This window comes from Mercenaria mercenaria, chromosome 7, assembly GCF_021730395.1.
Source record: "Mercenaria mercenaria strain notata chromosome 7, MADL_Memer_1, whole genome shotgun sequence".
In the NCBI taxonomy this organism is placed as follows: Eukaryota; Metazoa; Mollusca; class Bivalvia; order Venerida; family Veneridae; genus Mercenaria; species Mercenaria mercenaria.
Window position 1 is genome coordinate 85,812,104 of NC_069367.1, and position 26,743 is coordinate 85,838,846.

General features: G+C 33.9%; 1 protein-coding gene across 3 annotated transcripts in view; it reads left to right on the top strand.

The window, feature by feature from the left end:
* The first annotated feature begins 299 nt into the window (after positions 1-299).
* Positions 300-26,743, top strand: part of LOC123543335 (arylsulfatase J-like) — a 65,172-nt gene continuing 38,728 nt past the window's right edge. The window contains exon 1 of one of the 3 annotated variants that reach the window (XM_053548848.1): positions 300-2,200. In XM_053548848.1, coding sequence (XP_053404823.1) covers positions 2,075-2,200 — 126 coding nt within the window. In that variant the 5' untranslated portion in view covers positions 300-2,074. The remainder of the gene's footprint in view (positions 2,201-26,743) is intronic. The other 2 variants (XM_053548845.1, XM_053548846.1) reach the window with 2 other exon arrangements.

A 26,743-nucleotide genomic window follows, 5' to 3' on the forward strand; every position in this document is an offset into this window, starting at 1 on the left:
AAATTTATCTATAAAATAATGTTTCATATGATCTAAAATGGATAACATATCACTAGGATAGACAAAAAAAAAACATTTGATATTGATAAATATACAAAATGCACTACAAAATACTCTTACTTCTCAAAATGCATACTAAAAAGGGAGGTAATCAGATGTTAATGCATGTTTAATTTCAAAACTGTGTGTGAAAAGATGTTTCTTATGTAGAAAGTTGAAAGTTTGTATTTAAGTAATATAATGCATACTAGATCAGAAATTGGCTACATATATGATTTGCTGGCTTTAATAGACTAGAACATGAGGCCCCAGATGAGAACTACCTTTTATTTATTTCAATAAAATATATCTAGAACAATATCAAAATTGTTAATTCATTCCCATAAACAATTTTTACCCTTGACACAAAATTTATTCAATTACATTTTATACACATTAATATATATGACTCATGAATATAATATGAAGTCCTTAAAGGGGAAATTCGTAAAAATTACGTTTTTAGGGCAAATTTATTTATTTCAATTGCTAAAATATATTACTGAACTTAACTTAATGAAACATAATCTATGGATCTTATGTATAAAATAGCAAACAAGTAAAAAATATTTACATGTTAAGGTCCGCAGGTTAACCTAAATATCTGTATTAATTACGGCAATAGATTTACAGTCAAACATTTCTATAACGCTTACTATTGGGAGTGTCAATGTGTGGTATTCAAATCACTTTGCATGGTGGTCCATCCGTCCGTCAGTTAGTCAGTCAGTCCGTCCGTTTGCACTTTCTCATTATCGTATCTCCTCATAAACTACTCGGATATTTTGACCAAATTTTGTTTCTAATATAATTTTATATCCGGTGGCCATAAGGGTCATAAAGTATGCGGACACTAAGGAGATAATTATTCAAGTTGTTCATTATTTTTCTATTACACCTTAGCAGTGTATCTACTACCCTAGCACATTGATGATTAATTTGTTTAGTACTTAAATTTCTGGGTTTTATTATAAGTTATAATATAAGTAATTATATGTGCATTGTTTGTATCATAATAAGGAAAAATAATAATTGCATATAACTCATTAATGGTGACATCTGTATTGTTTAGGATAAGGGTTTCATTATTAGTTATAATTATTACTTTCAGGTTTTTGAGCTAGTCTTGAAATTTCGAACATTCTAGAATGACGGGTGGGCAGTTGTGGGCGCCAAGATCACTGTTGTCTTTAGAAGTGGTATTTATTCACAGTACTTGTGTAAATGTTGAGTTCTGCCCAACCCGGGGCTAGAGGGCGTGGACGGTTTCATGCATTTCCACTTCCGTCCATGAACAGGCTCAATCAAACCGAGCCTGCAACATTTTCGTTTTTGTCGTGTTGAGCGACCTGTGAAGTTTCCATTTTTCTCTATTTTACTCTTGCATAAATATAGTCTATTTTGGGGGACTCAGCCATTAATGTTATTTAAAAGCTTCCCATTTACAGGTTTTTTTTCTCTCCTTTAAATCTAGAGCTTGGGACTCTCGAGGACGACCGTACTTGTCCGAGTACAAGTTTATGTTTGTTTATATCAATTGCTAATTTTACAACTCAGTGTATTATTTCATCTCCATTTGATTTTGATTGAGTGTTTTTTAAATGATGAAACATTTCCTCTTGAAACATTTAATTCTATTTACACCGCTATCATAATAGTAATCATGAGCATACAGCGTCTAGTCCATTATCAGTTTTTGATTACTCATAATATTATATAGTTTGTTTTACTGTAATCCTGTTTCATAATATTCGCTTTCCTTGTTGTATTTACTGAGCCAAAACCTCTGATTTTTTGCTTGGTTCAGTGGAAGCCAGAGGGGTCAAAGAGGACTGACTCTAGAAGTCAGAAAATGCTGGAAGCGCGATAATTTAAACTACTGTTATTGCTTTATCTTTATTATATTGCAAACAAATTTAATAATGAATATTCTTTGATGGTATGATACTAGTAAATTTTGATATCTTTTTAAGGCTTTCTTAGTGGTCATTCCGACTACTACACGCATGTGACAGGAAACTACAAAGACAAGCTGATGATCGGATACGACCTTATGGAAAATGACCGACCAGCAAACATATCGAAATACAATGGTACCTACTCAACACATTTATTTGGCTCAAAAGTGACAGATATCATCCATGGACATGATCTTGAAAAGGTAGGAACCAATAGTTTTTCGTACAATATCTGGAATACTAGATCCAGCAGCAAAAATGAAAACAATTTAACTTCTTACAGTTTGAAACATTCATTATCGTATTTGGCATAAAAACTAAAATAAACAATATGTGATAGTAAACTTCAGCATATAACTGAAGAAGCTCAAAAAGTGTAAATGGTTTTTAATATAAAAGCTGATCTTCAATAATTTTAGCATAAAAATATAAATATCATAATTTCACTATTTGTCTTGTTCTCGGTGCTTCCGAGGGATCTACTTTTCAGATTATACTAAAATCATACCAGAAATATTTTGCAATGTTTTAATATAAATATGTACATAATTTAAATATTTCTAAAATGCAAATATCATTCTCATGTAAGAATGAAATACATTTAAGTTAAACACACAAAAACGGAGATAGGTGTCAGACAATGTTCAGAAACATGACATTTCTGAAGAAATGTCCTACTGCAAAATCATTTAATTTCGTAGACATGACATTTCGGGGTTTTGCTCTAAATTGCAATTTCGTAGGGATATGAATTCGTTGATTTCAAATGTTGAACATAAAATAAATGGGAATTTTATTGTTCGCTAAGATTAAAATTCATAGATTGCCTAAGCCACGATGTCAGAATAATTTGTATAATTAATGTATTGTTAACGTAACATATAAGCACAGATAGTGCTCGACTCCCTTTTCATGCTATCTTTGTTATATTTTTTGTTAAATTCCTGTAATTAATAGAATTTGAGTCATTTGCTGCTTATTTGGGTTCATTATGTGAATAGCCGAATCCCAGCATCACACATTATATACAAAAGTTAAAGGGAACCAGATATTTGATAGAGCAAGTACTCGTTGTAAAACGTTTTGTTTAAATTTGGATCAATCAGAAACACGTTCTAAAAATAGCACGTCTGCTGGGGTATAAATAGATAGATGGATGACAGAGAGCTCATTCGGTATCCAGCGGTCGAAGAAGACACATCGTGGATTCAACTAATAATTTATCCCAGTACCTTGATAAGGAAGTTATTGCAACTACACTGTCAGGGCGGATAAATTATATAAAAGAAAAAAAAATAGAAGTTCGTAGGCTAAAGAAGAATTGCAGAATTTCAACAAGGTTTCGAGCTATAGGGCCAGCGCGTAGGAGTTTTACCTTAAGGGTAGTTGAATGCTATAGACGATAGCATATATAGACTGAGCTTTGGGAAGCTGAGACAGAGACCCAGTGTTTGGGAATCTACTGAGATAGTAGGAGAGTTCCAGCTGATAGACGGTTCAGCATTACTGGCGAAGTACAGCCAAGGCATCGGGGATATACCTATATGGTAGTTAAATGCTACATGTGATAGCATATAGGCGCTGAGCATCAAGGAGTCAGGGCAAATCATATAGAGCTGAGAAGACAGGGACCGAGCATCTATGCGATAGGACTCGTATGTTGCTGATTCAAAGACATTGTCTGACGGGAACTTCAACAAAAAGACCAGTCAAGTATAGATTCTCCAGCCTATAGGAGTTTGAGTTGATTGAAAATTGTTAGTTTGAAACATTTAGTGATTTGCCTGATCCCTGAAATTGTCTAGCTCATAATTAAAATCATTTACGAATCATTGGTACACGAATCATGTAGGCAAGGTAGCCAGAGGAAAATTCTATATATATGGAATATTTGGTCTCACCAGCTATACGTTTTAACAAAGGACATTCTATTTCGTTTGTCAGCTAGTCTAAGACATAGTCACCTAAGCGATTGGACCCAAACCATTGTTCAAGATACTAAAGGCGTAGGCACTTCCCTGGGTCATATAACCAGTATCCTGACACACGACATCCGCGAAAATTAGTCCCCCACAAATATTATTGATTTCACTGTATTCTCTGTAGACAGATAGTTTCATAGTACTCAGGGTACATTAAACAGCTGAAACAGTACAGACGATCAGGAGAGAAAATCTCTCTGATGATTCTGGCCTATCAAAGATAGTATATGTTGGTGTAAGGAACTCGATCCCATTCCACACAATAGAGAATAAAATAAATGACAAAGATGTTCCCGTTTGTGAAGAAAGCACACCGTTTTGCATGAAAATACTTTAAACTATTACAAATCCTTCAAGGGAGACAAGCTCTATCTGCCATGGAACTTCTTTTTAAATAAATTTTAAAGGTGAAATGTCTTGAAAAAATACCTTTAAATTATTTTGAAATTAATCTATATATATGTGTGTGTGTTTTATATGATCTTAACATAGAAACGTATCACTGACAGGGACAGACAAGCATTTCATATTGACAAATATACAAAGTTTACTACGAAAACTCTACTTATTCTCAAGATACATGCTAGAAAGGGACGTAATCAGATATGTTTTGTACATTGAATTTTAAGACTAAATGTGAAAAGATGTTTCTTATTGAAAAAGCATGACACTTTGCATTTAGATATTATAAATCATACTGAATCAAAACAGAAAATATATTCAATTTCTTGGCTTTAATCAACCAAACAGTGGTCCCAAGTGGGAACTACGTCCTGTTTATTTCAACCAAATACAATTTCCGAAAGGTTATTTCATGAACTTAATAAATTATTACCCTCCATTTTTTCTTTAAATTACCCTTTACACACCTTCAATAAACATGGCTCAGACGAAATTGTTAAAAATGACATTTTGCGTCTATATGTGACCTTGACTTTCGACCTTCGGACTAAGTTCTTGCGCATGACACTCCATGTCATAAAGCTGTACATTTGCGCCAAGTAATATTAAAATCCTATTTTGCATGACAAAGTTATACCCTAGAAAGGAGAAATGTTTCATTGACCTTTGATCTCGAAGTGTGAGCTTGACCTTTAAGCTAGGGTTCTGGGTGTTGTACCTAACACGTTGCCTCATCATGGGGAACATTTATGTTAAAATCCCTTGATGGATGCCAGAGTTCTGGACCGGACAGGAAAAAACCCTTACTGACGTTTGAACTAGGGTTCTGAAAATTGTGCATGACACATCGTCTAATTATGAGGTACATTTTTGCCAAGTAATAATAACATCCTTTCATTGATGGCAGAGTTATGGACCGGACAGGAAAAAAGCCCTGTTGACCTTTGACCTTGAATTGTGACCTTGACCTTTCAGCTAGGAGTACGGGTTTTCATGACATGTCGTCTCATCATGTAGAGATAGTACCTAAGTTTTTCAAATCATAGGTATGAAGTTAAAAAGCTTTGAAAAGACAAATGTGCATATATTTCTCAAAAATAGATATATTGACAATATTTTAAGTTATGAGCATTTAATATTTTCATATAAAAGAAAATTTTGTAATCAAGGAAATGTAACCCTTCTTGAACCTGGAGAGCAGAAACATCAAAGGGACATAATATAGCAAATATTTTCTTCTTGGGTGCATTTGGTTCAACATTCAACTGTGATCTGGATTGCTAAATACTGATCCATGATACTGTGTGCTAAAATATAGAATAAACTGGAACAGTCCTTTAACTGCAAAAAGATACTGTAGCAGAATGAAAATTGTTAAGCAGTAACTGGGACACGAACTCAGGACCTCTCACACCTGAGGCAGACACTCTACCACTTCCCTATATCAGCAATAGCTATAGCTAAGCAGTTTAAGTGCACCGATTACATTACGTGAACTGGAACCGTTTGTGACAATAACACATGTAATTTAATATAAATCTATATAATGAGCTTCTCGATCGGCAAGTTAAGTTTCTACTTATAAGTAATTTTGAAGTTGAATATAATTTGAATTAAGATAATTAAAAAAAAATGAACGACAGAAATTTAGTCATATTTCTCAAGTTTACACTTATAGTCTTTAACGATACCATATTCATACTTATACAGCAATCATGTTTCCTGTTCAGGAGGTAGGGAAAACCCGGTAGTTGACTTTCCCGAAGTTTCCCCTACTGATACATATGTTTGAAAAACTTCTATTCCCTTTCCATGACTGTGTTATTGCACTTTGTTTTTGGGTTTAACGCCGTTTTGCACTGGTAATTGATTGGTTGTATAAAGGTAAATCGTAATGGAATTCAAGTGACATTACTGGTCAATCCAACAGGTTTGAGCAATGCTAGGGTCACAGTTAAGGCATAAGAAAACCAGAAATAAAAACGGCACGAAAAAAAAACATGGTAGTTGCAGCAAGGCTGATTTAAATAGTTTTCCATTTTAGCTCTTTAGAGTTTTTCTTCATCCTTTGCAATTACTTTCTGAAATCACATAACAGATCTATCAATGCCAACTAGGTGGAATTTTCATAATGATATAATAACATGACAGAATTTATCGTGGAAACTTAGATCATACACCACTACTACAACTTGGGGTCTCATTTTTTGCTGATTTTGAAACTGAAACTAGATAATTTAATCAAACGCCTATTTTTATACAATGATATATTCAATGGCGTTGTACATAATAATGATAATAATAGTTATTATAAGAATATAAATAATGACAAAAATAATAATAACAGCCTTATTGTAATAAACAGTCCTGATCGCACACCTCCCCTTGAGGTCATTTTACCCGTATTGCTAATACCAGTGCTTAAGGCATCTAGTACGCCCAGACGGGCTGAATATAGAGTTTAAACACCCCGGTTAATAGTGCCATCATATACTATTTAAGAAAGAAATACTACACACTTCCCTACCCATAGAGCCATACCAACAAGTGCGTTTATTAAACAAATATATAAAAAAGATATAAATGTTGAAAATGTAAAACCTTTTACAAAAATTTTAGAACTATCACCTGCTGTTTCTGAATGATAAAAGGTTATTAAAAATTTAGTACAATGCCGCGAAGTCACTGAAATACAGTTTCTTCAGATTTTTTGTTTTGAATGTGCAAGTAATTTACTTTTTCGTATTTCTAACGGCAGTTCATATTCCAAAGTTTTGGACCAATAGTTCATTGAATGTTTAGCACTTGTCGTATGGAACAACATAACGACATTCAGAATTTTCAGACGATCTCAAACCTTGTCTAATAGGAATATACACTGTAAGCGATTCTGTTATGTACAGAGGTGTTCTTCCAGTGTGACAGCTACACATGAAAGAGAATATTTTGAATTCATTTCTTGCTTTCACCGGCAACCAATGTAAGTGGTACAATGCTTGTTTAGAACTGTCAAATGGTCTCCTGTTAAGGACAAGTTTTGTGCATACGCCGCATCTTACGCACTTCAAAGTTATCTACACCATACAGTATGACATTGCAATAATCCATATGTGAAATAACTGGAGTGGCTGCTTTTGTTAAGTATTTTCGGATGTTCTTAATTCGTAGGTAAATCAACATCGTTCTACGACATTTGCGATTCATATGATCTTTAAAATTCAAGGTTCCGTCAAGAAATGCACAAAGATATCTAATTGTGCTTTCACGTTTCACCAGCAATGTTAATGGAATTTGTAAAACATTGTGCAATTGAGGTCTGCTACCAAACATAATAAATTCAGGTTTGGAAGTGTTCATTTTCAGTTCGTTTCTATTCATCCAGTCATTGATTATAAATGCGCAACTTTCAAGGTCTCCGATCGCTTGTGATTATACGGAAACAGATGTAGGACGAAAGCTTTTATTTGCCGGCTAAATGATTATCAGCAAAACCGTAGACTGATATGGATTTTGAAATGACATCAAAAAGAGTTCCAGCATAGATAAGATACAGCCCTGGCGACTGCCCTGGGGCACACCGCATACAATATGGCGGTCTGATGAGTATACATTGTTGATAATAATCTTACAGGTACGAGGCCTTAAAAAGGAGTCTATGCATTAAAGAGCTGTATCACAGATGCCGTATTGTGCTTTTAGGAATGTCATGGTCGACAGTGTCAAATGCTGCACTTAAGTCAATTGCCGCAAGGGCAGTGACTTCCTTTTTCTCCATACCACTTAGAAGATCATTGACTAACCGAAGAAGCACAGATTCACAGGAATGGTAGTTTCTGTATGCAAACTGGTTCTTAGGCAAAATACTGTTTTGATTTACATGTTTGTTTAATCTGTAAAGAACTGCTTTCTCAATAAGTTTTGTTAGAAATGATAAATTACTCACAGGACGATAATTGGAAACCTCTAGTTCAAGACCGGCTTTTTTGAGCAGAGGCTTAACAACTGCTTGTTTGTATTTCACAGGGAATCACCTTGTGTTAACGAGAGATTCGCCAATTTAGAGAGAAATTCATCTACATTTGATTTCGGAATACGTGTTGACCAAATATTAAAATCTGAAAACGTAGTATTCAGTTTATTGATGTGATTTTTCACTACACATTGAGTCAATTCAGTACTTTGTTAAATAATGTTTATCCTTTACTTGAGGTTTAAAATTTTGGTATTCACTTAGGGATTGACGTATTTTTGTGATTTTGCCATGAAAAGGTCAGCAAATTTTTCAGCCAATGAATTATTAGATTCTTCTTTATGTAGTGGGTTTTCAGATTTTGTAACAGATAGCTCAGATACCATATAGAGTCTTAGAATCACCTTTAGCGTTTCACTAAGTGTGTTTCTCTTTTGACGTTTGATTTCAAAATTGTATTAATTTCTTACTTTTTATACGACTCAAACTGATCTGTTTTACCATATCGCTTCCAGTTTGTGTGTTAGAATGAAAATTATTAACTCACTTTTCTCTTGATTTTTTGGTCACAAAATGCTTCAAATTGTAAACTACACACTTTAAAACGGGTTCCGCTAGGGTGCTGCAGCCATTTTAATTTTTTCAACTTTATATATGATAAAGGATACCAACTATGTAGTATTATTATGTATTTCGTAGTATGTCATAACGTCTCTCCCGAAACATGACATCGTTACTCAATCGTTTTGTGGGCTTATTAGAAACGTGAACATGTGGTAGTTTAGTTATTCCAAAGTTGTGTGTTCCTAAGGAACTAGAACTTTGTCTGACTCCCTTACTGACTTACAGCTTGACGCCTTTGTTTACAATGTGACAATGTGTTGTTACAAGATGTGGTGCCCTACCTTGTTTTTCAATGAATCTGTGCCATAAATAAAGACTTTAATGCCTGCCTGCAAACGCAAACAATACATGAAAGAACATAATGCCAAAACGATACATCTTACACTTTTTATTCACCTTTGACAAAGCTGTACATGCGCATTTGTTTGCCAAAGATGCATTAAAACAAAAGCACAGAGAGATAAATGTTACGTGCAGCAGTCATTGAGACACACTGATGTTTTCTATAGTAAAACAGGACATGGTTTAACTAAGTATTGAACGGGTTGTAAAGCATAAAATAAAATACGAAATAGGAGATTAAAGGGGGATTAAAAAAACGAAGAAAAATGAACACGGAACGGAAACAAAATATCGTAAAGTTATGAAATGACGCTCGCTTAGATTTTAACAGAAAAGTCACAAACTAGTTTCGCCGTGAATGGCTCATCAGTATGTCTTAATATATAACAATAAGAGAAAAGGGAATAAATTCAATAGTTATGACGCTGACGTCAAGGAAACAAGGGACGTAATTTCGACGTCAAACAGGGGAGTTAATGATGTTATAACGTAATCAATCCGTATAATGTGAAATGTTCCGCTTGTTTAATTTCGGTTTAAAACAGTCAATAACGTATTTTTCTTTTGTTTAAATTAGCTGATAAACTGTTCGTTTTCATTTTATAAAATTGAGATAAAGTAAATTTTGGCTCTGTTGTACAGCAAAAATCTATCTGGCTACTTACAGGTAATTGTCTTACCGATGGGTCTCTAATTTGTTTAGAATGAATTGTTCTTCTAGTTCTTAATTTGTCACCGGTTTGACCTATGCAATACTCATGGCAGCCATAACATGTCATAACATAAATTGCACTTTTGACATCACACGACATGTTTTCATTCACATGAAATATTTTTCCATGAAAGTTAAATGAATTATTCTTCTGATACTGAGATACTAAACATTGCTTTGTCATGACATGGAATAGAATACATAGTAGATATATTATACCTGTGGACTGCATGTCAGATCATCATAATAAGTGGACATTAGCTTACACACAAAACTTTTCAAAAATTACATAGTCAAAAAAAAAGCCATACATTTGTGAAAATGCAAAATAGACTTATTATTGAAACTGGGCCCAGCACGTCCAATCATAACAATGAAATCGTGTGTGAAATTTTGTAAATTCCCATTGATTGATACTTAGAAACAAACTTACATACGAAACTAAATCAGAACTTTCTGAGTCAAAAACGTGTAGAAAAAAGATTTATGAAAACTTGCTACAAAGAAACAGTATGCGGACATTGCTATCGTACACACTGTTTACCACTAACGGTAAAAACATAGCCATTGGTTTGTTTAAACTTCCAAATTAAATCAAAACTAGAACAAATGATACATTTATCACTGATTCTTCTTTGCATACAGATGTTCGGAAATAAATATTGTGATTTTTATCTTAAAAAATCATGAAATGTCTAAGTGTGGATATGTAGCAACGTCGTGTATCAGCAGGTTGATATATGGAAATAGAAAAAGTTGAGTTCTACAAACAACTTAACATTTCCTACGGGGGGCTCTGTAACTGAGTAGTTAAGGTTCAAATCATTTGCCCCTAACCAGTCAGGGCTCGAGCCGCACTTGGATATAATTTACTTTGTCAGGAAGCCATTCAAATGGCTAAGGGAAGATCATTGGTTCTACTGATGTGAAATAATGCCTGGAGGTGCACCTGGTCTTTTCGTTTGTAAAGCTGTTGAACACTAGGGGACTATAATATTGCGCTATTCCGTCAAGTTCGACTATCATTCGAAAAACCCGGACAACTAATCAAAGGTCCTGGTCACACCTAGAGGTCAATTTTTATCATGGCGGTGCGGGCTGAAGACGTACAATCAATGAAGGAATTCCGGTATTACATAACACAAATGTACCCCAAAACGTATATATGGCAGGAACAGGGACTGTTTTGTGTCCGGTCAAGACCTCTGACAATAATCAAGGGATTACATAATATTTGAAATTAATGTGCTTTTTAATCACATGACGTTTTATGTGTAACACTCAAGGCAAAAGTTCAGAGGCCAAGGTCAAAGTCATTATTTTCCTGACCGGTACATAACTTGTCATGGAATACAGTTTCAGATATTAGTGGGTATAAATATTTCCTGGCTGTTTTTCGGTCTGGTCTGAAAAAAAAACAATCCATAGAGGGATTCTAATATCACCAGACACTATCTTAAAGGTCAAGGTGACAGTTGGTGATCGGATTTTAATTTAAAACTATCCTGTTCGGTTAATATCAGGTCATGTACATAGGAATTTTAACATAACTAAGTAAAAAATAAATCTATTATGAAACATGGTTTCAACTCATTTAGATTGAATACCGCTTAAGCCGGTGCTAGGGGGCGTGGGCAGTGTTGCATTTTCCATTACTGCTCATGAACAGACTCAATAAAACCGAGTCTGCAATTTTCACTTTTTGCATTGTTCTCGGTGCTTCCGAGGGATCTACTTTCCAGATTTCTTACGTAACAATAGTATCCCTAACGCAATGGTCAAGTTCACAATCAGAGTTTAAAGGTATTTTTTTTATTTTCCTCTCTGGCTCATATATCTGACAGACAAGAGATTTTATATTATTTGACACAAACGTTCCCCTTAATGAGACATTGCGTCATGTGCAATACCCAGGCCTTAGGTTAAATGTCAAGGTCATTTGAGGGTCAAACGTCATTATTGTACTTTAAATTTCCTCTCCAGTTTGTAAAATATCATAATATAATTTCACTCGTCATATAAACCCAAATTAAAAATGAATATGCTTGTTTCCTTCAGAATGATTATCCTTATTATGATAATTTCGCATAATTTTCTCATATTTTCCCGCAAGTTGAAAATACAGTACAACCTCTCCGTAGTGTCCCTCTCTTAAGGAAAAGCCTCTCTATAACAATATCATCAAATTTTCCCTAAGCTGGAATATACCATCAAATTTACCTCTCCAACAACATCTAAATAACAATCAATATTTGTATCTCCCAAAGGGTGTTGCTCTACATAGGTGGCACTGTTAGATACTTTCATGCATCCTATAAACAACTGTAGATTTTTAGATGTATTAGATTTAATCTAAACTTTGTGTTATATCATATTGTACAATACTTTTTATACATGTTTGACAGATACAGATCGTTATGTTATACTGCAATAGAGAAAATGAGTTGCTTTCCAGCAGGGGATTTGAAATGCAAAGCATGCTTCATTCCCTTGTTCTGTAATAACCTATCTGACCTTGAAAGTAACAATTCTTTTGAAACGTTAAGTATCCTTCGTATATTACCTTGTGTTCAACCAAGAGTATATGGCTTCTCATATTGAAAAAATAAGAAAAAAATTAGAATTAGCTCACCAAACAAATAGAAGAACCGATTAAGAAAACTGAAACAACAAATACCTGTTTAATATTATGTTCAAATCCCTTTACAGTTGAGACAATAGAAGTGAGTCCATGTTTCAAAGATCATGTTTTTTCATTTCTTCCTGGATTTACCTTAATGTGAAACCTACCGTAATTCGGTTTGACACAAATTTTCTTAAATAACAATAGTAAACGACCACACTGCAACGCACATTCCCTGCAAACTTGTATTAGAATACAACACATGCCCTTGTATTAGAATACAACACATGCCCTTGTGAAATTCAGCAAATCATGAAGATAATAAGAGAAGCTCTGTCATAAAATAAATTTAAAACTTTCTAACAAAATTAAATCAACTAAAGCATACTTAAGGATAGACAACATACGTACAAATTGAGAATAGATACATAAAATTGACACAAAGTTGCTAATGAAAATGCATTAAACCCGCTTTTCTGAAATGAATATGCTCTTTATATTAATCACCTAGGAGATGTTGCTGTACAGCTTAACTTTAATCAGTCTTAAGTATCAACAATATTTAAATGGATGAAAATGCCAGGGCCAGTAAAGATATGCCTTTATCTCCTTTACAGTAGGTTAACTTGTTGAGCATATATAACTAGTAAGCATTTTACTCCCTGTTCGAATTGTTTTCTAGCTCTTAGGTGCTGACAAACTAGTCTGGTGGTTTTAGTGACAAAAGTGCTCTAGAAATCATTTTATGAGGGCCGGCATGTTAATGCCCGAAGACAACATATTTGTTGAAGCTTGAATCTTACCGGTTACTTTGATAGCTGTCTCCAAAAAAATATAACAATGTTTTATGTAAATCAGAGGGGTCAAAAGGTCATGATTTTGCAACATTTTTGTGTAGCCTTTTTTTTCAATGATTATGTACTGGCAATTTTTTTCTGGAAATGTGTACCCTAAATGTATTATGCAACTATTGTAGTCACTTAGAATTGATGCAAAGCTAAAAGAGAACATGACAAATAGAAACAATGACTGAAATTAGGGTCAAAGTTTGTTCACTTTATCTATTTACGTTGAGACAATGTCATCTATATATACTATTAATATGTTATTCAGAAGTAATAAATGGAATTCATTCAAACTTCATACAAAGATTAAGGACATTAAGGAAGAGTGCTTTGTACAAGTACAATAAATCTATCAAGCTAACTTTTTGAATTATCTCCATTTATTAAACTTACATACATGTATAACAGTTCTTTTCCAAAGAATAACTTCAAATTTAACCAATCTTTTTTGTTGAAATTTTACACAACGATAAAGACTACTGAAAGAAACTGAAGTTTATTAAATGATGAGTCTATCTCGCAAATTTTTTTAATTATCTCCCTTTATAGAATGTAGGTGTCTGAACCATATTGTTAAACACTAAATGACATTACTTTCTATTCAGTGATCTAAATAGTACTTATATTACTGGCATCAATTGATCGTTACAAGCTTTTGTCTAAAGGTTTGTTGTACCCTACTTGCGTAAGGGATTGTTAAATTATATAGAAAATATATCAGCAGATGGTCATAACCAATACTTTAGACATAAAGATTAATAATTGTTAAATCAGACCTCAGCTCGTTAGCACTTATGTTATCATCAATATATATCTTGCACAGAACAACATATGATCTTTGATAGTTGTATATTCCCTTTGTATATGTGTTTGTATATAATTGAACACAGATATCTTTAGCATTGTTATAGAATATGGGGTTTCTTTTTGGCTCATCTGAATTTTTGCTTGAATATACGAAGTATAAGGAGAGCTATCCTACTCGACCAGGCGTCGGCGTCTTTCCGCGTCCCAACTTTGGTCAAAGTTTATTTTTACACTTTCTCTTTATTTCTATTTATCTTTGTAATTACTTTTAATGAATTTGATTCAAACTAAAGATATTTTTCCTCATCATCACCTACATCATCTGACCTAAGTGCCATAACTCTGGTACCAATATTTCATGATTTGTCCCCCTTTTCACTTAGATTTCCAAGTTAGAGTTTTGATGCACTTTCAGTCTGTCTGTGTTATTACTGAATGGATCCGATTCAAACTTAAAATAACTGTTCAACATCATCACCCTCATCATATGAAGAAAGGTGCATAGCTCTGGCACAATTTTGTCATGAATTATTCCCCCCTTTTTACTTAGAATTTCGGGTTAAAGTTTTAAAGCACTTTCACTCTATCTCTGTTAGTGCTGAATGGATCTGATCCAAACTTAAAATAATTGTTATCCACATCATATGACACAAGGTGCATAACTCTAGTACATTTTTTAATGAATTATGTCCCTTTTACTTAGAATTTAAGGTTAATTTTGATGCATTTTCACTATATCTCAGTTATAATTTGGAAATGTATATTTAATTCAAACTCGAAGAAGTTGTTCCACATCATCACCCACATCCTATGACACAAGGTGCATAACTTTTGCACCAATCTTAAATGAATTATGCCCCCTTTTTGCTTAGAATATACTTATATAGTGTATGATACACTTTATCTCTCTTATTACTTAATATTTTTGTCCCAGGCTGTTGTGCAATATCTTCATTCATTTACCATTGGAATCACTCTTGTGACAGCTCCAGTTTCCTCAGATATGCCAAGTTTTAATATCCAGCGTCGAAATAGATGAACGCGCTGGATCTGTGACAGCTCTTGTTTAAAAATTATTGTCATCACTTGATCGTCATCGGCGTTGGCGTCTGCTTCGGCGTTGCCTGGTTAAGTTTTATGTTTAGGTCAGCTTTTCTCCTAAACTATCAAAGCTTTTACTTTAAAACTTGCAACACTTGTTCACCATTAATGGCTGACTCTGCACAGCAAGAAATATTACTCCATTCTGCTATTTTGCAAGAATTATGGCCCCTTTTGAACTAAATATATCAAATTTCTTATTTAAGTTTTATGGTCAGGTTAATTATCTCCTAAACTATCAAAGCTATTGCTTTAAAACATGCAGCACTTGTTAAACATTAAAAGCTGACTTTGTATAACAAGAAACATAACTCCATCCTGCTTTCTAGCAAGAATTATGACCTCTTTTGAACATAGAAAATATCAGATTTCTTGTTCAAGTTTTGTGTTTAGGTCATTTTTTCTACTAAACTATCAAAGCTATTGCTCTAAAACTTGCGACGATCAGAGACGGACTCTGTGAAGCAAGAAACATAACTCACTCCTTTTTTTTGCAAGAGTTATGACCCCTTTTGGGCTTAGAAAATATCAGATTTCTTGCTTAAAGTTTGCGTTTAGGTCAATTTTTCTCATTAATGGTCAAAGTCATTGCTTTAAAACTTGGAGCAGTTATTCGCCGTTTAAAGTTGCAAGTACAGTAACTCTACATTTTTGCAAGAATTACGACCCCTTTTGAACTTAAAATATCATGGGTATGACAGTATTTCTATTATACAGAGACAAAAAAAAATCAGACGAGCATCTGCACCCGTAGGGCAGTCCTCTTGTTTTATTTCAGCATGCTTTCATGGTAATTTATGTACCGATACTTATATTTACTTTTGAAACAATGTAACTGCATAACACATGTATAATTCGATTGAAATTATATTTGTGAGTTCTTATTACAATAAAATCTGTAAAATGATCCTAACAAGTCGCTTTTACATAATTTTAATGAATAAAATGCCTTCTCCCACAATTTACCACATGTTGACTGTCTCTCACCGAGTACTAGTATACCATACTTTGTTTGGCGTACCATTTATTTCACCAAAATCTACGTTACATTAACACTTAAGATTGACAAATTTTTCAAAGTTACACAATGAGTATTAGGTTATAGTGCTTAGTTAACAAGCATCTTAAAATGACTTTTGAATAATTCTTTATGTAAATTATTTTATATTACATTCTTTTGCCAGATGCAGCTTATTGGTACATACGTTACTTAATTAGAGTATGTCCTTTGTGCATTTAAACTCTCTATTGATAGAGAGTGAGTGGCGCAGAAGTTAGCAGACTGGGCTAAAGCGATCCGGGTTTGATTCAAGGTTGCGGCTGATATCCCGACCAGTGTTCAGTACTGGTACTTTTTCAGCACTGTCGGTCTAGAATGTATGCTGGGAAGATAAATATCACACCTACCGTGGACTCCGCTGAAAATAAGTTGATCCATCCATTACAGGTGGGGAATTTCGTCCACTACCCACTTTAAACAAGACATTTTACCTTTTTAAAAAGTTTTATATCAAACCAAGTAAATGTGTTATATAACGATAAACTAGATGAGTTTTCATATAGGAAAGCAGTGAAATATTTCCGAATTTTTATATGAACTCATTGCTTTATGCTGCTATTCTGCTGATTTCACATAAACGAATAATTTAACAATACTGAATATTGTACTGTAATCATGAGTTTACAAGTATTGGTACATGTACATGTTTTAGCGACTCCCACATACAGCCGACATCATCCTTATAAGATACATATATTCCAACGATGCCACTTAAATATTCACCATTATAAACAATATGACATGTGCAAAGGTCAAGGTCACATGCACCCAAATTAAGTTTCCTTTTTGTTTGTAGATGAAATTACTTCCCTTTTATATCATATAGTATAATAAATGTGTTTTTCGTCAGTTTTAGAACTAATTCAAAAATGAAATTACGATTGGTTCTGATAGATATATAAAAATGCTATTAACAATATTACATTTCCAGAATATGAACACAGACGCAAGTCAAAACTTTATTGGAAGAATATTTTTTGGATAAGTTATTTTTCAAAATTTTAATATTAACGTAATGGAATGTTTTATTATTAAAACATTTGATGTAATTGATAAATAATACCCTTTTATATGTTTTCAGTAGGCAATATGATCATGTTTATTTATACTTCATAGCACTTACTGCGACCTTTAGATCTTTAACATATATTTCTGACATTTAACCTGAGAAGAATCTGCATGATCAAACTGACTGCATTAGTTAGATAAAAGAAAATTAACTTAACAAGAAATCAGAAATAATTGATTAAGCAGTCTCAACCCGAATTAAAACAAGTCAGAGCTGTCCGTAAGACAGCACACTCGACATTTTCTCATTGCCTGACTCTAAATTAGAACGTTGCCAGTAAAAACTTTATAAAACTTTAACCAAAAAACTAAGTTAACAAGAGGTATAACTCTGTAAAAATTCAAATCAGAGTTAGAGAGTTTATTTCTCCTGGTGCAGACTTTGATAGTAAAATACTATTTAATGTTTCAACTCAATAGCTTTGATAGTAACATAGATATTTGACTTTATCAAAAACTTTAACCAAAATTCTTAGTCAAAAAGGGGCATAACTCCATCAAAATTCAAATCAGAGTTACGGGAATTGTTTTTTGCTGGTGTAGACTTTGATAGTAAATAACCATTTTAAGTTTCAAGTAGATAGCTTTGATAGTGACAAATGTATTTGACTTAACCAAAACTTTTAACCAATGGCGATGCCGACTCCGATGCTAGTGGGGAGAGAGCAATAGCTTTACTTTTTCTTCGAAAAACCGAGCTAAGCAAAGCAACGAAATGAAACATTTAAAACTTTACAATATGTCCTGCCGGAAGGTGAACTTTAACAGTATTTCATGATAAAATATATGCAAATATTACATAAAGATTTATTGGGACGTTTTTAATCTGTAAAATAAAAGCTTTCCTAAAACTGTATATAACTAATATATACTGAACAAAATAGCTAAGTGTCCTTCATATTTATTTGCCAATATCTTCAAATAACATAAAATACTTTTTGAAATGTAATGTACACTCAGAACAATATGCAACTGATAAATTGCCGAGCTTACAACAAAACCAAAACACGTCTTCAGAAATAATATTCATTCATTTTAAAATTTAAACCAATTTTTGACAGGTCACAAAAAGTAAACAAACCTGTTAATAATGTGTATGTACATACTAGAAACGAAAACGTATTTTGGGAAGATAATAAAATAACTTCGTTAACTTGCTTTTTTTTAAAAACAGCATTCACCATTCGTGTCATATTTAACCATTCGCTACAAAAAATGTTAATAGGAACAGTTCTTATTCTTGCAAATAGTATTCACTTGTTCACTAAAACACAGCTTTTATATGTTTTTGTGACTTTTTTTACAAATGGGGTGAGTTAGTAAATTGCATAAGATATATATGTTGGCGTCACTTAATACTTTTGAAATTTTATTATGTTATTAACAACAGTTTGTTCTAAAAGTATGCTAAATTTCAAATTTGTATTTACAGAATCTACAAAGATATTGGAAAATTAGCAAATGCGGTTAGCTATTTTGTTCTGCATATATACCCTGAGAACTTTAACCTTTATATATGGGCATACAAAACGTTTTCGGGTGCGAGTCATAATTCATTAATTGGATACTAGTGTATGGTTTATTTAATCCTAATATTGTAAATCAAATCCTGTATAATGAGAAATTATTCATGAATCATTGCATGAGTGCCAAAAATTATGTGTAAAAATCACTTTTAATGCATGACCTTTTGACTTCTATAATTTGCATATAGTGGTCATATATTTTTTGGAGACAGCACCCAGATGAACCAGGGATGTTTAAACTTTAATAAGGTCTTTATCTCCAAGCATTAACATTCCGGCCCTCATAAACTTTTTTCAGGGGCTAAAACCACCAGACTAAACTCTACGTGTTAGTTTCATACGCAACAATAGAATCAGCATAAAAATAGGTCAGATATATGTTACATATTATGTTATATATCATTAGTAAGGTATTCGATATGGTCTGCATGGTAAGTTTCTACATAAAATTCACATCACGGCATTACCGCTCATGCTATCTCAGGAATAAAGTCATTTCTTGGAAAATCACCATTTCAAACATTGCTGTCATCATGTCTGTGCTTCCCAAAAGCTTTATTTTGTGGTTCTACGTCTACACTTTATGAATGATTTCACTACAGCCGTGCAATTTCATGCCCGTCTATGCGTATATGACTGCTTACTTTGCCGAACAGTCTGTGTAGTCAAATGCAGATAGCTGTAAAGAGTAATGTGTAGGACTGCAGGGAAACAGATAAATATTCAGTGCTTTATAATTTTAGATAGTAAAAGGCCATATACGTCTTGACTTTTTAAATCGTTGCAAAGTTTTACGTACGATTATGATGGTCCAACATAGGTGTAAGTAGTTAGGTAGGTGTCAGTAAGTCAAACCGGTACCTCAGTGGAGGAGTAGATAAGATCGCTGCCTATAAATCACTTGCCCGTGTCTCTTTCTATTCAAAACCTCGCAGTGGGTGTAAAATGATATGAGTAAATGCATCAGACATACGGGAGGTAAGTGGTTTTACCCAGGTGGCAGCTTGTGTCTGAAAAATGCATAAATACGTAAATACGTTGTACAGAATAGACCATAAAGTCTATGCATCAGACAGTATGACGTTCTCCTACGAACATTGTTTATAATTTTCCGTCTAAACTAGCCTAATGTATTACGTGACTTCGAATACGGATTATTGTATCAAGTACATTACATTGTGTCTTTGGTATTTGTTCAGGTACATGTATGCTGTTAATTCGCAGTTGGTATATAGTATAATATTGTTACAACGTAATGATGCTTTATTAATATTTAAGTCAACTGTTATAAGCAATGATATAGAAGCAACAAAAACTGTAGATATTTTAAATCTTATTAGAAATATCTAAACTTTAAACCTAATAATATATGACATTCTCTGCAATTTTACTGTCAAATCGTCAATTTTAATTCCGTTCGAACATATCCGACATGAACGATAACTAATGATTAGAATTCGTTTCCAGATGTTTAAACCTTCTTATAGACAATGAGTGCTACAAGGCTGCCACCGCAGATTTTTTTTAGATATAGGGATATGTATTGTATCAATTATTTCAAGTAATCTGTTTGAAGTTTATATAATTGTTAATAATTTGGCAAGTGTTTGTTCTTTACTATTCAAATTTATATCCGTAGATACGTTCAAGATATAGTTCAATTTCATTAATTGCGAAAAAAATAAAGTAGATTTATACTAGCAACCAGCACCTCCACAAAGTACTTACGTTTTGATTGTAATTTTGGACATAAGGAAAAACATGTATTTGTACGGCTCTGCTTAGCCTTGATATTCATCTAGCGTTTACGAATTCCTGTAAACTTTGGATAAGTACCGCATTCCCACTTCGTTTGTAAATCTTGTACGTCTATCTACGTGAATAACCAAGAAAATACAGGTTGAATAAAACTAAATGTACATTTATATCAACTCTTACTTGATAATTATGTAACTAAATTTCATGCTTACTAGTAACTGTTCCTAGAGTACATTCTAATCATAGACCTATTGCCTGTTGCAGTGTATTGTGCTGTTGTCAGTAGAAATATTAGGCGATAAAGGATCATATGGTTTAGCTGATGCCTCATATGATATTGGTTATCATTGGAACAATAAAATGGCCAATGCATCCGGCCAAGATTTATCTGGACGTGTAGGAACATGTTCTACAAATCGGCCCGCGAGTTTAACGTTATGTCATAGGGCCCCTATGATGTTTTTTTTCCGGAACAAGAAAAGGCAAACACTATTCCATGGTCTGATTAAGCTGAAACACTCCCCATGTTATGACACCAACCGATCCTAGGCGGTGTCTACTGCAGTCCTTTGTTATATGTGTTTCTGTCTACATTGCTTTTATTCATTCGAAAGTGTTAATGGGTATATGTGTTCAGCCAATGTGTATGTTTGTATAATTAGACCCGTATTTCTAAAGGAGTGCTATATGGGCGCCTGCGTTCTCTGGAGACTGGTCTTTTTGTTGAAGTTTCCGTCAGACAATGTCTTTGAATCAACAACATACGAGTCCTATCGCATAGATGCTCGGCCTCTGTCTTCTCAACGCTATATGATTGCCCTGACTCCTGGATGCTCAGCGCCTATATGCTATCAACTAGCATTCAGCTACCATATAGGTATATCCCCGATGCCTTGGCTGTACTTCGCCAATAATGCTGAACCGTCTATAAGCTGGAACTCTCTTACTATCGCAGTAGATTACCAAACTCTGGGTCTCTGTCTCAGCTTCCCGATGCTCAGCCTATATATGCTATCGTCTATAGCATTCAACTACCCTTAAGGTTAAACTCCTATGCGCTGGCCCAATAGCTCGAAACCTTATCGAAATTCTGCTACTCTTCTTTAGTCTACGAACTGCTATGTTTTTCCTTTTAATGATTTATCCGCCCTGACAGTGTAGTTGCTATAACTTCCTTATCAAGGTACTTGGATAAATTATTAGTTGAATCCTCGATGTATCTTCTTCGACCGCTGGATACCGAATGAATTCTCTGTCATAAATCTACCTATTTATACCCCAGCAGACGTGCTATTTTTAGACGTGCTATTTTTAGAACTTGTTTCTGATTGGTCCAAATTTAAACATAGCGTTTTGCAACGAGTACCTGCTCTATCAACTATCTGGTTCCCTTTAACTTTTGTATATGACAAGATGTGTGATGCTGGGATCAACATAATGAACCTAAATCAGCCACAAATGACCCAAAGTCTATTATTAACAGCAATTCAACAATAATTATAGCAAAGATATCATGAAAAGGGAGTCGAGCACTATCTGTGCTTTTATGTTAAGTAATCAATATATCAATTATACAAATTATTCTGACATTATCAAACAAATTATTGTCAACGTTTACAAAGAACAAAATTAATGCAACAGTTCTTCGGTCAATACATGTGTCGGACCGGGTGTGAACAATCCAAAATGTCAGGTCAAAATGGCTCCAATCAAACTGTCTGTATTTTTCACCGCGTATTTCCTTGATCGCTGAACCCTTCCTCTCTAATTCGCAGAATTACGTCTTTGTCAGAAGCTACCGCTGTATTGTAACTAAATTTATGATCTATTATTTTCATTGTTATTTACATTCATTCGAACCCTGTTAAGCTCATCATCTCTAGAAGAGAACAAATAATTATTCTTCATTGTGACACAGTCCTCCTCCTTTTGTTCGTATCCTGCGCTCTTCAATTACGAACGATAAGCAACTTTTAGTTGGAAACCGAAAAAATAACGCGAGGGATTCTACTGCGTGGGAGGTTTAACTTTATCACGGTTCAGCGTGAATAAGTAAGGAATGTCGCATAGTCAAGGTATACTGGTCCAGTGCCTAAATCCGGACGGTGCTTAATAATTCGGACACCTTTAAAACGCTTTACGATCGTGATTTGTTACTGGAATGAACATAATCGACGCAGACGAACGCTTTAATGACCAGTTGTCAACAACAGTGTGTAAATGTAAGTATTTCCAGAGAAAATTACCTTCAAATATCCGCACCGCTAAAAGTAAATATTGTGTGTCGTGGGGGATGACGTCATACAGCGCACGCTAGTTGTTTGAGGTGCGGCGAGGTACTCATTTTAATGAGAAAACAATTCTGCCTGTTACAGACGACTCTTTTTCTTAGCTGATCAAAACTGACGTAAAAACATGTTAAACAAATCCGTAATACCCTCAGTATTTATTTAAGAAATCCAGCCGATTTCTGTTACATAATAATTAATTCAATAGAGTCAAGGAAGCAATTCATATGATAAAATCGGCGCGGCGTTATTATAGTGAACAGTTGCGTCAAAAGGTATAACGACAACAACAGATTCTGCATGTGGGTAAAAATAGTTGCAAACAATAATTTTCGCTAAGATAGATTTTATTGCGTAAATTATTGTTATATTTGGAAGTTATACATTAAATCAGAGACTTGTCCACATGATCACGTGATTAACAGGTAATAAAACTTCAATCGAACGGAGATGTCTGAATACATTACAGGACTGAAACTGACTTCTTTGCTTTAAACAAAGTCGTGTTCATTGTTATATTTTGGTGCACTGATTCGTTGCATTTAATACTGAAATAATGTCTGAATACACTGCGAAAAAAGAGTCAATATACGGGAGTGTACGGTCCGGTATATTTCGAAAATACGGGAGTATACGGGATGTATATTACAAATATACGGACCTAATATACGATCCCGTATTCGGAACATCTAGTATACGGGAAGTCCGTATATTTGTCTAGCATATACGGGATCCCGTATACGCCGAATATACACAAATGTATATTTCCCATATATATGCAATATACGAACTTTAAAAATAAATCCCTAGAAATGGTGTTTATTCGTGTCCTGCTTTAACATAAATTTCATTTTCATGTATTCGAAGGGTCTTGAGAATTTTTTCCCGTATACTTTCCGTATTTTATAATATACGGAACACGTATACGAGCCTGTATATTCCGAATATACGTAGTATACGGATCCCGTATTTTTGTCATATATGGACTGTGATTGCATCTAATATACGGGACATATACGGACTTGTATTTTCTAATGTACGGGCTTCGGATTTTTCCGTATACGCATGAGATACTAAGTATACGGATCCCGTACTTTTGTCATATACGGGGCATATACGAAACTGTACTTTTTGATATACGGGCTACGGAACAATCCCATATATGCATGGTATACGCATTATACGGATCCCGTACTTCTCATATACGGGGAATATACGAAACTGTATTTTTTTTACTATATGGGCTACAGACTAGTCCCGTATATGCATGGTATACGCAATATACGGATCCCGTACTTGTGTCATATACGGAATGTATTTGCATCTGATATACGGGGAAATACGAACCTGTAGCCTTTGATATACGGGCCAGGTTTTTGTTTTTTACCCATTTATGCAAGATATGCAGAGTATACAGATTCCATATTTGTCTCACACTGAATTTTGGTTTTTGGGGAATTCACGGACCAGTATTTCTAAAAGATACATTTACCAGACTTTTCCCGTACATGCACCATGTGTAGTATACAAATCCCGTATTTTTCATTTATGTGAACTGATTTCGCACACACTGAAAGATGACAGAATGAATGTCAGTCATACCTACAGCAGAATACGGTATGTTAGAAAAAAGCAAGACAAAGACAGGGTATGAGAAAAAATTCATATTGTTATTAATTGGAGACATGTCAGATTAAATTAACATTTTATTCAACTTAAATACTTTTTAAATCAGTTTTTCAAACGATTATGAATCATTTTCATTTCTTGTCCAAATGAAATAAGCAGAATTAAAATATGAGTAATCAATAACATCAAGCATTTCTTAATATGAGTCGCGCCATGAGAAAACCAACATAGTGTACATTCGCGCAGTCTGATCAGGATCGCTAAAAGTTACTGTAATTACAATAGACTTTGAAAGCAAACAGCATGGATCCTGACCAGACTGCGCGGATGCACAGGCTGGTCTGAATCCATGCTGGTCGCAAACCCACTATGTTGGTTATCTCATGGCACGGCTCAGTTATGTTCATTTCTTATTGAAAAGCTAGCCATTCGCACTACTGTCTGTACATGTTTTCGTTATTCCCATGAATGTTGATTACCGCTATAGGCGTTTCGATTTGCCGTTTGCTAAGAAGAGCAATATACCCCTTCTAATGTCTGAAGATGTATTCAAAACGAGCGCTTTAAAAAGACGCATGTTGGTTCTGTGCAGGAACACGATATGTAAGCATGTTACAAATGATGAAACCCATGGAAATATTCAGTTTTCTGATCTCAATAAGTACAAGCTTTATCTGTTGTTGCGAATGTCATTGAGAAAGAATGGCTCATCCGGACTGTCTGTCTGCATCAATTGATCAAACTAGTAGAATCTTCACACATAAGTGTATATTCTCTATTGTGAAAATAAATAGTCTTCCCGTTATCTGATTCCAGTAAACAAAAAATGGACGCATTAAAAGTTGTAAAAATGGACTCTTGCGATTCATAGATAACGATAATTATATCTATTAAATGATGTGAAAATTATGACGAATAAAATGACATGTGGGCAGGGATGACGACATCATTTAAGTGTCAGAACGCACCATACTCATTTCGTCGCGAAAAGAAATTACATATCATTAAATGTGCCTGTTGATATTTAATACAAGTTTTCTACAGTGTTTTTTATTTTGCATTTTATGGTTATATCACGTTAAAATCTATCTCCCAAATTATATTTAATATAAAATGCATGGTGTTCATAGTGCCGTCACAGGCTGTCCGGCCAATCTTCACCTCATTTTGATGGATTGTCTTCAAACTGACATACGGTAATAACATAAGTACGGGAGAGACTTTTTTAAGAGAGATTTTACCTCTCACAAAACTTCAGAAGTACATAAAGTGTACATAATGGGATCTAAATAACACCTCCCCATTTTATTCCGACCAAAATGTCAAAAATATAGCCACGGTATAATTTAAACCAACGCTAGCGTTAACGTAAACTACGCTAAATTAGTGTTCCTCAACCTGTCCGCCATTACGCAACCCTCCGTGTTAGAACTTATTCAAAATGCACAATAAATCTTTTGTACAGTTTTGATCAAATATATCAGATTGACATAACAGTCGCGTTGTTAAGCTTTTTTAAATTTAATTTTTCAAACATCTCTTTAAACTTTGTGACTGAACAAGTTCTGAACGATATATTTGCCTCTAAACGTTTTAATATTTGGTTAAACAATCTGAAGAGTTTCCAGAATTTCCAATTTCGCGGTCAGTGTAATATTCTTAGACAAGTAAAATATTCATCATAAACGTCTAATCTCTTTATGTTCAAATAAATGTAATGCATCTCGGTTTTTTATTCAGCAATCCTGTATTAAAGTATCAAAATAGAAAACTTATTGTAAATCTGGATTTAAAATTATCCAAATCTCATAGATTAAGGGGACGTATACTTTGAAATTAGAAAAAAGTGGGTGGGGTATTATAAAATTTACCTGCAAAAAAGTACAAGGTTTTGGTAAATGAAATGAATACTGTTTCAACTGTTATAAGTACACAAAGGATTGCTCACTAAAATAAAAATGAGAAAAACTGAAACAAGAAAGTTATTGTTGAATTACATAAGACTTCTT